Consider the following 15,176-nt stretch of genomic DNA (forward strand, 5'->3'; position numbering starts at 1 on the left):
TAAAAGAGACTCTAGCACGTTGCACGAGGTACGAACCTCAAGTCATAAGTTACGTTATGTAAGTGGCGCCAAAATTTCAACCGACAGACCACAGGTTACCCAGGGCGCTTTACTTTCAACCAAAACTTTCGAAAATTTGGAAACGGCGGTGAATGGTACAGAAAATTCTCGGAAAAGTTTCCAGAAATTCCGGAATCTGTTGAATTTCCGAAATACAAACCACTCTACCGGAAATTCTACAAATTCCGGGAGCAATCTTCAATGGAAAGAGAACTTTTGGGAAAAAATTTTCGACACTGGGTATACCTCACGAGGTTTTCTAGCCTGAATTTCATCCGATTACTTGGAGTCGTTATTACTCCCTCAGTTGAGAGGAGAAAACGACTTGAAGCAATCGGATGAAATTCAGGCTACTCCGAAATGAATAGCATCACGTTAGTTTTGTGCATAACAATATTAATTGGACTGTTTTCATCTAAATATATAAAATATCAGCAAGTCCACAGCCACAAACCAATGAGTGGTACTGGATCTCCCAGTTGTAGACCTGTATCAGTACAATAACAACTTGAAAAAAAATACGAACGGCAAACTGATCCTTACGGTAAGGCGATGAAGAAGTAAACAAAAGAATAAAACCAGAACAAAACAACAAAACAACTTCCTTATCGCCTTGCCGTAAGGATCAGTTTACCGTTTCATGTTTTTATCTGCACATTTTTCTATTTTGAGAAATTCTCAACATGAATCTGACGTTTGCCGTAAAAGTCACTCTAAATCTCTCTAATATCTCAAAATTTGCCGAGAAACAGGCAAATGATTTCAAGACGTTAACTTGAAATACCTGGAGGTAAGGATGTTTTAATTTGGAAATATCTTGAATTAAAAATACAACACTTTCATAGGATAAAACAAATTACTGCAGTCTTCGGCGGATAACACCCTCTTCAATCTGCATAATCCTTCATGTCATACGCAGCCACATTCAATAATAATTTGGTTAATACCATGAAGCCTTTAAAAATATACTATCGTGACTATGAGCAAACAAAACCAAGAAAAAAAACGTTGAACATAAACTGTCTTTTAATTTACAGTATAAGACAAAGAGTAGATCATTCTCCACTTCACTTCGGCCAAACATCACTTAGCAAAAACAGGACCAAAGAGAAAAAAACACTTTTCCATCACAATGCATCATTATAACAAGCGGCTAACGCGAACAGTTTATTACAATTTTCTTCACAGAACAATTATGAATTATTCCTCATCGGTTCTCTTCTTCTTTTTCTTCTTTTTCTTAACAGGTTCACCGCTTTCTTCACTCTTGGCCGGTTCAGCTTCCACCTCTTCTGTTTCTTCCTCTGCCTTTCTCTTCTCTCCTTTGTCCTTTTTCTTCTTCTTCTTCTTGCTGCTCCCTGGTTCCTCGTGACCATTTTCCACGACTGCGGAGTCCTCCATTGTCGTATCTTTCTCCAGCTCTTCCTCTGCAGCTTGAGCTTTTTCTTTTTTCTCCTTTTTTTTCTTCTTCTTTTTCTTCTTTTCGCCCATGTCTTCGCTCGCTTCCTGACTTTTTTCCTCGAACTCGGCGATGGCTTCCTTCATCACATCGATGTTCTTTCGCGGAGCCTCTCCAGTCTCGTAGAATTTCAGTCTATCTTCCACTTGTTCATGCAGCTTCTGGCCGAATACACACGACTGCGTTTCTGTACAATGACGAAAAATCACAAATTCCAACATTCACTTGAATCCACACAAAATTATGCTTTCATCATTTAAGGCCCAGAATCGTTTAAGAAGCTTTTAAGGAAACTAAGAAAGATAATTCATTGATTTTGACTGTTTTCGTAAACGACGAGCTGTAAAGCACCAAGTGGCAAAAGAAACGGGTTTTTGAGAAAGTCCTCGCCATATTATTAAGAAGAAGAAGAAGAAGAAGAAGAAGAAGAAGAAGAAGAATGATAATTGTCAATGCCCTGATTTTAATAAGACGGATAGGGTGCTGATCCATTAGACGAGGTATAAATCTACAGCTAAAATTTAAATCTCTAATAGTAATAATAATAATTATTATTATAACTATTATTATTATTATTATTATTATTATTATTATTATTATTACTGCTATTACAATAGTACCTATTAACAATTAATTTCGCTGAAGAAAAAAAAACTATTCCGTCAAAGCACTATTTACAAATCATTCCATTTCATAGGCTCCTGTTCATTTCGATTAAACAAGAAATTCATTTCAGATCTGAGAAGTGACACGTCATCAGTATGGGAGATCTGCGTTCTTTCCTCACTGATGTCATTTCGCGAGGACCCAGTGGTGTCTTTGCGAAACGTCGGCTGTTTTCTCACGCTAGTTTATTGTACAACTGATAATAACGCAAGTTAAAGAGAGCAGTTCTCGAAATTTAATGTATCTGCTAGCAAAAGTCTTGGTACAATAAATACGTTACCTGAGAAGCAATCGATTCTGGATGCGATAGAGCACTTATTTGCTAAGTATCTTGAGATTCGGCCCTTGTTCTTGGTACCAGCGCGGCCAATAAACGATGAATGGAATATAAGGCCATACTTTGGAGTGTTACCTTTCTTCTTTAGAGCTCTGCAGAGAGCAAGAAAATTGCAGAGTTATTTGCAGCAAATCTGGTTTCTTTTTTCTAGCCATCCACTTATGTTCACTTGCATCCTTACTAACGTTTTCGAATCGTTTTGCTCCATCCATAAAAAGTACAATGTTCTATTCAAAAGTTAGTTATCAATCGCGAATCGTTTCTCGCGTTTTCAACGTCAAACGAGAACAGGAAAGTGTGCAGAAAGGCCTAAACGCGACTTCCGGTGCTCAATTTACCACTCAGCCACTGGTAGAGCCAGATCATAGACCTGCGCGTGCCGTCGACAATGTCGTCGCGTTGTCTCTGCTAAATCTTCCAAGATGTTGCGAGAATCACTATGCGAGCTGAATCGGCAACACAGCCATAACATTTAACAAGAAAAATAAAGATCTATTATATTTGCAATTCAGTTCTGTTTCAGGTTAGGAACTTAGATCTTCAAGGTAAAACATGTTTACTTCACTACACACGGGAGCGCAAACTACCTTTATCAAAACATTGTTGACCCAAACAGTTATCAGGGGCACCCAACGTCAATTTTCGGAAAATATCTGTTCGGAAGACGATTTGAGAACTAGAATTTTCGGATCATTTGTTGAAAAATTTCTTGCTTGCCTGCCTCTCCTAGGATTTTCGAACATCTAAAAAATGGTGTAATTGCCCATTTTTAACGGATTTTTACCCTGAAAAGGTCACCTAGAATTTTCGGGAGCCTTTTTTCTGGCTGAAATTTTCGAAAAGGTAAGTTTTGATCCCTATAGTTTTCGGATCACTAGACTTTCAGCTAGGAAATCCGAACAGATGAAAATTTTTAGGCGATAAAAATATGCCTATAGATATCTACCGTTGAAATACTAAAATACGTTCAACAATGTTACGTTTAAGTGGTTTTGAGCTATATTCTCGTTGGGTGCCCCCGAGTTATCAGCAAACCTTACCTAAAGAGGGCTTTCTCAGCTCCCAAGATCTGAACTGTTGAAGCAGGATATTTTGCCAGGTTTGTCAAGCTACCAGCATGGGAAATCAGCCGTGCTCCAACCTAACACATAAAGAACATTGCTGGATTAGTCATTATCCTCTCCATTAACATTACCAATATCATTATTGAGCTTAATGATATCAGTAGCTCCGCATTTTGGTGGAGAGTCTGTACAAGTATCTGATTCACAAGTATGCAGATATATTCTTACCGTGGTGATTAGCGTAGGGAGCCCAAGTTTTGATTGGCCAAGCGTCCATTGTATATGGCATACAGAACCATGTCACGGAGAAAAGAGACCAACAAATCATCTTGCGGTTGTTATCATGTCGTAAATCCTCCATTAATCCCCCCTGGGGGGCTTATTTATTTCCAGCCCATTTGAGGGGGGAGGGGGGGGGGCTTAATAGAGACGGTGGCTTATTTAATTCAGAAAAGATGATGGTATCAGTTCTCCATAAAGAACTAGGATACAAAGTGGAAAAGCTCAGGTACAAGAAGATTGAAGGTCATGCAGCCGAGGATCAGAATCAAATCCGAGCTTTCCGTTGGTAAATAAACCATCCCGGATCAGTCCACACGACGCTTTACAGTTGGTGATGGATTAATACAGTCTATCATTTATTAGTGAAGAATAATTAGGGAAGGGGAGGGGGGGGGCTTATTAAAGGGAGGAAACTTATTTGAGAGGGGAGGGGGGCTTAATAGAGAAGTTACAGTAGTTTTTGTTCACTTAACAAAAAATTCTTAACACAAAAATGTTCTCTGATGAGAGAGCGCAAGTAACAAACTAGTTGCAGTTGTTAATACGCCTGTTAGCATGGCGATTTCATCCGGAGCGTGACTGAGTGGTGAAGCCGCAAAAACAAACAAGCAGCGAATCCACGAGAAACGTAAATACTTGGTTTTTCAAGTTGCTTCCACCCCAATCTCCTCGTGGCTGCTCTACCCTTGCCTGCCTTTATTATTTAGTGTGCCCAACCAAAACTGCCATGCTATGCAGGCTAGTTGTTAACTGATGAAGACAGAAAAATTGTAAATACCTGTTCTCCAATGAGAGCGGACAAGTTAGGGGCCACTTGATTCATTTTAGACACCAAATAGGAATGGAGACTTTTTCTGTATTCGGCAAGGCCTATCACTCGTGATGCAAAGGTCTGGATGTTTATCAAATCAATTGGTGAGATATCCATTCCTATGGGGGGAAAGATAATAAGATCAATTTGTCAGTCATCAAGAAAAAGGAAAGTTGGATGACTCAGAAAAATTATCGCCCGGAATGAATTTATTTAAAGAGGTTCTTTGACTAGTGCAGCTGTGTAAGTAGATACTCATTTTCTCTTAACAGATGTTTTACTCTCTTTGTTTCCTCATTTCAGGTCATGTGACATCCTTTGTCTTTTTGTAATTTTTAAACTATAATGTATACACACATAAAAGGGCTGAAACTACTTGAAACAGACAGGAACATTAGAGTTTAAAAAAAGGGAAGGCAGCGTTGCCGAGTGGTTAGAGCATTGAAAGTGCAATCCTTGGCCACGCTTGTAAATAGCCAACTGGTTTGTCTCCAGTAAGTTGGGATTCTTAACCTTGTTATGTTTATGTTCAAATGACTTGTTTCTGTCCTTATTTGTGGGACACAACAAAAATTTCTGGGTTACCAGTAATTGTGCTTCCCCTATAAGGTTATTTAAAGAAAAACAAAAACAACCAAAAAGAAAATACATAGAAGCAATAAGATAAAATATTGAAAAAATCAGCTCACATTCCATTTTGTTAACAACAACTAGCAGTGATTGAATGGCTCACAATAGACCTGCATTAGATGCTGCATTACATCGACTTCAAAGCTCAAAGTAAAAAGTTCAGGGATTTGAAAAGAGTCTTGTTACTACAACAATATTATTCATCATGGCAAGTAATGTTCAGGAAAACAGCTTTAATATATTTTTTAGTTCCAAATTCACTTGCTCTCGATTTGCATTATTCTTCCAACCAATGAAAGCTGTATGCAAATTTAATTTTGCCTTGAATCACTAAGGCGATACAGTTCTAAGATATGCCAGGATATTCATGCAAATGAGATACGTGTAACACACAATTGAAATCAACAGCCCTCATGAATAAGAAGACATCAACACCCCACTGTGATTCTGTAAACTATTACATGTACATGTTACAGGTTAAAATTGAATTCAAGTTAAACTTTTTAACCTAGGTTGATTCTTGATTTCCATAGCTAGTCTCCTAGTCCTACTGTAATTCATGAATAATTAGGGCTAGGAGACAAAGGAAACTGATAATCAACCTAGGTTAAAAGTTTTTTTTACATGAATTTAATTTTAACCTGTAACATGCAACGTATACACTAGCAGTTGACTTACCCATTGACGATTTAGAAGCATCATAAATTGCCTTGGCTTTTGCTGAATCCATTACTATCTCTTCTAGGCCTTCAAGCATGTCTTCAGTGAAATCCTTACGTGACTTGACGTATTGAGCAGTCTTTGCATACATGTAGTTATCAGAAACAATTTTGACAAGCTCGGGGAAGTGGTAAGAGTACCATTCTCTGTTATGAAATAAGAAAACAAAACTAGATCAACATTAACATTTCAATGATATTTCAAGTGCTTTCATTAACAACCATGCCCAAATTAAATGCTTCCACTGTCCAAATACTGTACAATGTTGAAACTAATATCCACCAAAGTTTACTTCACAGACTTTCACAAGAAAATAACTTAATAATATTAAATTGTTATTGATGTCCCTGATTTAACAGAGAAAAAACCATGAAACCTCAGCTTTTTATGTTTGCCCTTCACAGTGTCATAATGTTGGTTGTACATTAATTTATTACATACTTAAATTATTTTTTCCCTTTGGTCCTTAAAAGTATTTAATATGCTCTTATTTACATAAATATTTTGTGTAGCCACTGCTTGCCACCACATCATCAAGTAGCTCTTGCTAACTACGGGTGTGTGTATTTTTGTAAAATGAATATTATATACATTTACAAAAACGGAGGTGCACACTTCTTTGGTCATAGAGCACAAATCCACTGAGTGCCTCTGCTGAAAGATGTACCTGCATAATTTGCTCCACATGATAAGCTGAACAGTTTAACCATAAAAGACAAACTCAAAACAAAAAGAGGTACTGAATATACCTTATTCTCATGGAAAAAGTGTTAATGTCCTTGTCAAGCTGATCCAGCAAGCTGATAGACTGAATGATCATGTTGTCGACGCGATGAACATTAAACTTCACTTTTGCCCTGGAATAACTGTGCCCCAGGCCCAGCTGAGCTTTGGCTGCCATTGGCCCAGTTAATCCTTTGATCATCTTCTCAAAATGAAAGCGTATCCCTCTGAGAACTTCCAGTACCAGTCCACCAGATTCACAGTGGATGTCAACTGTTTCCTGAATGGCTGCGCCAAGTTTCGAGTCACCCACTCCAAGAAGAACTTTGCTTTTCTTTTTGCCAGTTGGTACATTTGCCTCCAGAAACGTCTTGAGATCATCGTGAATGATACCTAATTGATAGGAATCAAATAACAATAAAAATTAACAATCAAATGACTTGTGATGTATTGTGCCAAAAAATAACCATCAATATAGCCCACAGAAGCAGGTGATATTTGCACATGTAAGCCCTCCAGAAATCCCTTATTGGTTCTCTAGAAATCGTCCAAGTTCAGGTCCTGTAGAGATCCAATTTCAGCTTCATAATCTCCAACAATGTGTGGTTCCAGAAAATATCCAGACCTCCACCAGGGAGGGAATTGGAAATTCCAGGGGGGTGGGGGGGTCAGAGGCCCAGGAAATTCCAGAGGGGAGGGGGGTTGGACAATAAAATCACTTTCCGGGGGTAAATATCATTTCATTTTCGACCTGATCGAGTTCGAACATTGCTTCTTACTGAACTGTTAGATCATTTTTAGAACATAAATAACTTGAAATTTATCATTTAAGATTGTTCCTTTTGATCTTAACTAGGTTTCCTTTCCTCCAAAAGCGTTTTGGATGTAATTTCAAAGGAATTTGACCAACTACAATTCGTTTTATCGTATGCTCGTATATTGGGCTGCCATTACTCGTTACCAGTCTCCCTTAAGACATCAACGCGTGCAACACATCACGTTGGGTCAGTCGATCGATGGAAGAACCGTAGAGTGGCAATTTTACTTCACGAAGTACAAACTATACATTGTAACCACTTTAGAATGTAGAGTTTTTATTCTCCTTTTCATTTTCCCGTAATTTTGTGGTTGAAGATGTGGCATGTTCATGATCGAATTCTCACTCGCTGAAATGGTGTTGATTTCACCAAACATTACGCCTGGGGGAGGGGGCACTTGGGTATTTCTTGGGTGGGTATGTGCCGCCTGGGACTCCAAATTGGCACCCCGTTCTAAAAAAATTTCCACTAAAATTGATACCCCGTTTTAGAAATGGGCCAATTTTTTATACCCCGTTCTAGAATTCGCCCTAAAACTGATACCCCGTTCTAGAAATGGGCCAATCTTTTATACTCCGTTCTAGGGGGCAACAAGAGTATAACAGTTTGCTTGTTAACGCATTGAACCGTATTTTTAAAAGCAATCTGTCATTAAATAAAAAAGGTCAAATGGCTGCTTACAAAACTGGAGCTTTCGCACGTTCGAAATATTATACCCCGTTCTAGAAAACGCCTCTGAAACGGATACCCCGTTCTAAATCAGGAGCTTCAAAATCACGACCCCATTGGGCGGCACATACCCGTATAGGTAATGTATGGGAGTACCCCCCCCCCCTGGGACATTACGGCCATCGTGCATAACACACGTCGCATCAGTCGATCGGAAAACAGTAAATTGAACTTGGTTTCCCTTCAAGATGCAGGGGGTATTCATTGTTATGAATTCAGGAGTCAGAGTTTTTATTCTTCTCTTTGTTTTGCCCTAATTTTGGAGTTGAAAGTTTGACTTGTTCACCATATAGCATTCCCGCACGACTCGTTAATTCTACCAACATTACGCCTACCTTACGCCCATGAAGACAAATAACAAATCGTAACCTTGCCCTGATTAAGGTAAATTCATAAATACAACCGACTTGTAACTTTATCTATTTCATTTAAAGTTAGGGTTGAGCAAAAACTGCAGATTAGGTTACTTTGTGGTGGTGTAGTGAGTTTTAATGTTGCGAGATCAATCAAATAAATGGAAACAGAAGCATGCAAGCTTCTGATGGAAACCGTTACGTACTAACAATAAAATGCCTCATTCTTTTACTTTCATAGTCTTTCTTCGTGAAAATGAACTTTTCCAGAGGGGTTGGGGGGTCTTTGTCACACTTGTGGAAATTCCGGAGGGGTGGGGGGCCATCCGTTCCCTGCAAAAATGGAAAATCCAGGGGGGTGGGGGGGTCCTAAGTGAGATTCCCTCCGTGGTGGGGTCTGGATATTTTCTGGAACTACACAATAACTGTTTCCTTAAAAAATGCCACAAGGTAGACTGGCCTAACTGCAAAGTATACCTCAACATTACTGAGTACAGGCTATGTTGAGTTAACTATTTTTTCCTTTTAACTTGACCCACAACTATGACTTGTTCTACAAGACAAGTGATACAAGATGTGCCCAATATAAGACCCTTTTGTTTGAAATGAAAAGTCCCATCTCAACATATTGATGCAACAATCAGTGCATCTTGATTCATTAAATCTCAGCTGTAACGAAAACAGTGCAAGACAAAATCACTTTGAACAGTGTTTGTTACGGTCTGGGCAATTTTTCACAAAACTTTTGTTGCAATGCATCCAAGAGGGGGTATATACAGTGCCATCCACTCCCCAGGATAATCTGGGAGACTCCAGTTTTTGGACCGTATCTCGTGGATAATTGCCAAAGTTTGCCCTTTCTTCAGTAGCCTTGGCTTTCCGACAATAACATTCAAATACTTTGCGTTGTTTGAGCTATTTTAATGTTAACATCACACGTTTCCTCATAAACCGGCTGGTATGCCATTGTAACATAATAATGTGATTGGTGGGAAGTAAACCAATCAGGTCAATTGTTTTGGCCTGTGCGGAGAGAACCAATGAATATTTTTTGCACAAATGACATCATGTGCCGTGCGTTATGACATCATCTATCATCCCTTCCCAACAATGAGTGATTCCAGAAAATATCCATACCCCTCCCACCGATGGTTCTTCCAATTAGACCCCCCCCCACCCCCTCGGAATTTCCGTTCAAGAGGGGTCATGTATAACCCCCCACCCCCCAGGAATTTCCTATTTTCCTTTTCATGGCCTTTATTTTCCACATTTAGAGATTATCGACCGTGTACCACTTAAAATTAACTGTTCTCATCTTAAGACACAGTTTTTTATAATCTTTGACCTATTTGTAATCTTTTACAAGGCAATTTGTATTTGTTACGCAGGTAGAGCACGCTTGATAATGAACAGTCTCTTTTTTATTAGTCCATCCAGCGAAACGTGCGAGGCACGAAATGTTTATGTCATCTCAAGAAAACATTTACAGCATAACTTCAAATTTGAACTATTCATTGAAATAAAACTATGTGAACATTTTCAAATTTCAAAACGAATCTTCTTACAGGCAAAGTATATCGGTAAATCTTCTGCTTCTGGTCCCAAAGTTGAATTTCTGATACTGTAATTAAGTTTCAATGATGTACATGTCTAGTCAAAGTCAGTTTCATCTTAAAAGCTACACTTACAGCATAACTTCAAAGTTAACTATTGATTTAACATTAGGATATGTGAAGATATTCGAATTTCAAAACGGATCTACTAAAAACTAACATACAAATGAAGTTTGGCGTTAATTGTTCGGCCTCGGGTCCTAAAGTCACCACCAAGTCGATGTTTGTAATTAATTTTAACTTTGAATGGATTACTCTTGCAGTTAAACAAATTTCAGGAATTACAAAAAAAATTATTTGGGTTATAAAAGAACAAAATATGCAAACATTCATTTTGCGTCCCATATTTGCATCGATTCATGTGGTGAAACATGATCTATTTCGTTGCCTAGCACGTGATCGAGAGTCTCTTCGACAAAGAAGAAACAGATCATTAATATTTTCGGGCAAAAGTTGATTTGGCGTGAAGTCTGTTCCACAAACAGCTTGCCTTCAACAGTACTCGCGATGAGCTCTCTGAATGTCAACAGAAATTTGCATAAAGTTGTTTACACAAAGCTCGAGAAATATAGCGCCGAGATAGATGACATTTGTTCTCGATTAACCTAAGTTTTTTATCAGACTAATTTGCAATCGAGTCCACAATCGAGATACATGTTCGACATTATTAACCGATGCACTAAAATTTATTCCCGGGGAAGCAAGGGACCTGTTGAGAATTACACTGAGAATTGCGATTGATTTGCCCACAGGACAATATTTATTTAAACGCTAATAGTTCAAAGTCAAACGTTGGACGGACCGACCGTTACATCTTTACGTTTTTTTCTCGAAAGGGCATCTATTTCTGATTTTTGTTGTAATACAAATCAAAATAATCCACATATACTTAAGTATGACTCGTACGATCGTTCGCGTCTATTACAACCCTGTGGAAAATTCTTCTCGTGGCACCCCCCATACCCCTCGGAAATTTCTACCCTTTAGCCCCCCACCCCTTAGGAATTTCCATTGACCATCCGTGGGGGAGTATGGATATTTTCTGAAATCACACAATTCTCAACAGGCTGATTTAGCATCAGAATGAGATCATCATTTAACAACAGGAAAGCGCATGGAAAGGACTAAACTTTACTTCCAGTGCCCAATTTGTCACTCTACCATTGTTCAAGCCAGTTGTTTGATTTGCACGCACTGTCATCAGCTGACGTTCCCGTTCAAGCTTAGATTAGCCTAATATTCGAAGAAGTAGGGGGTTGATAGCCCTGTATATAAGTGGCCAGGTTTACTTATTATAGCTTTCTACCTAGAATAAAGGACGACGAAGCGAGAGCACAATTCAAGTAATAGGCGATTGGTTCGCGTTAATTAACAAATTGATCATAAAAATGTAGATCAAACAGTGCAAATTTCAACACAATGATTTTCATTTTGATCATTCGAATTTCAGCAACTATAACCTTTCCAACGGGGCAGTGTAAAATGAAGACTGCGGACTGACTGCGGACTATTGTTTTTAAGGTTAGAAAACAATACGACCATGTTGTCAAGTACTCATTTGCATGGGAAAACAATTATAGCCACAGTCTGCGTTTTCCACTGAATCCCTTTCCAACTATGAAGACAACAAACCTTCTGATATGCAGTTGATGTTGTCCAAAGCATTGGCTCCCGACTTAAACGGCGAAAATGCTGCTAGTTTCACTAACTTTCCAAATCGAGAAAGATCAGTGACAGCTTCTTGCACTTCAGGTAACAGAACACCGATCTCTTCTTGGCTAACAACTTTGAAGACAGCATAACCCGAAGCATGTTCATACAATACATATAACACCTAAGGAAAAAATGAGAAAGAAGATAATCAAGAGACTGAAGGCAAGATCACCTCGATAGGGAAATATAAGCACAACAAATCGACAAATTTGCCCACCATGTTGAATTGTTCGCAGCCTCGTGGTGTCACTTAGCCCCAGACCCCAGACTGTTTCTTTTTACGCGTACAATCCTGTGGAACTGGGACCGAGTGGAGCGTCACCGAAAGATAGCTGCGAGGTTGCTGCGAGGTTGCTGCGAGAAGCCTAATTGCACTTGATATCGAGAGAGAAATTTATTAGAAAGAACAAACAAAATCATTCCTTATGCTACATGCGATTTTTGCCCAGCGTTTTATCCCATAGCGGATCAGGGAAAAACTCGCTAGAAATCATCAGGCCTCACTTTGGTTCCAAAGGTGGATAACGCTATCCACTGGATAAATCATGATCTACCAAGTGGATAGCGCAATTATTTTTCTTAATGCTTATCTGCTGGATATTGCTATCCAATAATTGAACAACCGGGACCATTTGAAATCCAACTTTGAGAATTCTGGTATTGGGAGTTCAAATGCTGTTTCACACCAAAGTTGGACCGTGACATCATCATACAAGGTAACATCATCAGAGAACTGAATCATTAGAGAAAACCGTTGGAGTGAAATCTGTTCAGTCCGTTACTGGTTTAAATACATATGCAGACAACGCTAAGAAAAGAAAACCAAAGAAAAGGGAAAAAAAGGAAGTTCGCGCGTGCGCATCACGGTTGAAAAAATGTCCCTTTAAAAAGAACGCCTTTGGATCGGTCACTCTCCTGAAACCGTCTGGGCCATGAGCACCCCGACTAAGAGCAGACTCGTACCCAGTCGCTTCTCTGTATGCACTGTGATTAATGGAAAGGATTTAGTGAGTTCGCGGTGCGCCACTTTTTCTCCCTCCTTCCCAAGCGCTCTTGCGCGCTTGAAATTGCCTCTTCCGTATTCCTTTGCGAGAATAAATAAGTGGCGACTGGGTACGAGCCTGGACAAAGTCAAACGGTAAACGCGAATTTGTACCACGTGACCAAGTTTCCCCTTTACTTGTCGTTTATGGTTCATTATTTCTCCACATAATTTAGTATTTTTTATCCATAGGAATTGTTTTGAGCCAGGAGCCTATTTGAGCTGTTTTTATCTGCTTATTTTCTATTTTGAGAAATATTTTACTTGAATCCGACGTTTGCCGTTTGCTGTATACGTAAAGCTTAAACTCTCTAGTGGATTGTTTGAGGCGCGAAAAGCGTTAAATCTGGGACTTCAGTTTCTTTCTTAATGGCACAAATAGAAAAAGGAGCAAGCCGTGATCAGAGATCGGTCACCGCCGGTACTGTTTACACTCCACTACCCTGTTTCTCAAACACCTTTGCGATAATCCTCTTGTGGTGAACCGTTAAAAGGTAAGCCCGCGTTGCTGGTGGTTTTCTAATATTTTGTCTGGCCAGTGTCCGGCCCCACAAGCGCATCGAGGCAAACAGTGGCTGGAAACTGCAGAGCTCAGCAAATGAGCGGCGAAACGAAGAAGTCGCTGCTCGCTGGTGCTCCCTTTCAGGGTCTCGTCTACTACGCTTCCCCCAGAACACTACCAGCTACCTGGGCTACTTAAATGTCTTCGTTGGATGCGCACTCTGGTCGCTCTGGCTCGGTGAGAATCGACTTGGAAATTGATCAGAGTTCCAGCTTGAGAGGAAGAAAACAGTAGTGCCCACTTTATATCGTGTTTTGATTTCTACCCTTTTGATGATATTCTGACCGGAAAATGACACCTAAACTTTAGCCAATCAGAGCAGAACTGCATCATGCGCATTGCTTATAGACTGGATACCAATCAGAGAGAGCTTCAAGTGATTCAAGATGTGCCTGATGATGACGATGACGATGACGATGATGATGGTGATGATGATAAGAGATGGCGGTGAAAAAGAAGATGATGATGACGTTGATGGAGATGATGATAATATTTTTCGAAGAATTTGGCGAGTTCGCGTTTGAAGTGAGGGCGCGCTCGCCATCACCCATGGCCCATCAACCAAACACTCCCCCCCTCCCCCAACAACCCCTCCGCCCCGTGCGGTTAGTAGAGAGCTTAAGCAGTGACAATAGCGACGGCAAAGAGAACGCAAACAAAGCAATAGGTTTATATTAGCAAAACAACAACTTTGCACGTGATCACGCTTTTTGTACATTTCTTTGCTGTCGATGCACGACTACAACATGAAAGTGCCTAATTTCACGTTTTGTCGAGGACGGGAACACAAGACAACAACCTTCTTTTTTCTTTTCCTGAACTTTGATACAGTCCTCTAGAATTCAACTCCAAAAAATGTACCAACATCTGACGAATTAAACGAGATGGAATAAGCGCGATAAAGTTTGAGGCAGCGCGAATTCACTTTTAAAGTGACGTTTTCGTAGCCGTCGCCGTCGTTGATTGAGCTCCCCTATACTACGCGCACTCCACGATCTCTAAAGAGAAAATAAAATGGGACAACAAGACCAGACCCAGATAATAACAAGACAACTTGAACATTTCTTATCACTCTTTTATGTTCTAGCATTCATAATACTCCAAAACACGCCTGGTTCGTTCGACCCTTTTTGTCTTCAGACGCCGTGGAGCGTTCGCCTGAGTCCTTAGTATATCAGGGTTCTCTGGCTCGTTAGAACTCGTTTCTTGTCTTTGGCGTACGTTACAAGGACTGCAACGTTTTTGGAACAACATTCATGGCGTCATCGTACGATTCATCTTCTTTACCTTTAGCCTGGTGCAGAAATAAAAGAAACAAAACAAAAAGGAATTTTATTTGAGCTAAGTTTACTTGGTGCCAAAGCACTGGCGCCCAGGCAGGGCTCTTTCAACTCTCTTTAAGACGGACACCACCTGTGTGACCAGCACTAAGTGTTCGTCTAGGGAAGAGTCAAGTAAAGTGAGTAAAGAAAGGCAGGGACAAAATAGTGGGTGCCAGCTTACTTTTGTAAAGATGATGGGGCTGAACCAAAATCGGATTTGGCACACATAAAGAACTCTTTGTCCTTAACATTAGTATTTTTAAAGTATAAAC

At 39.7% G+C, this 15,176-nt stretch overlaps 1 protein-coding gene across 1 annotated transcript; it reads right to left on the reverse strand.

The window, feature by feature from the left end:
* Positions 1-1,101: 1,101 nt before the first annotated feature.
* On the reverse strand, positions 1,102-12,247 carry LOC140933198 (nucleolar protein 56-like). The gene is made up of 8 exons (XM_073382712.1): positions 12,196-12,247; positions 11,898-12,099; positions 6,779-7,145; positions 5,988-6,175; positions 4,647-4,798; positions 3,563-3,663; positions 2,466-2,614; positions 1,102-1,706 (listed from the first exon to the last, which is right to left on the reverse strand). Exons 1-8 carry the CDS (start codon positions 12,196-12,198, stop codon positions 1,261-1,263), a joined length of 1,608 nt encoding a protein of 535 aa, XP_073238813.1. The 5' UTR covers positions 12,199-12,247; the 3' UTR covers positions 1,102-1,260.
* Between the last annotated feature and the right edge of the window lie 2,929 nt (positions 12,248-15,176).

Source organism: Porites lutea, chromosome 4, assembly GCF_958299795.1.
Source record: "Porites lutea chromosome 4, jaPorLute2.1, whole genome shotgun sequence".
Taxonomy (NCBI): Eukaryota; Metazoa; Cnidaria; class Anthozoa; order Scleractinia; family Poritidae; genus Porites; species Porites lutea.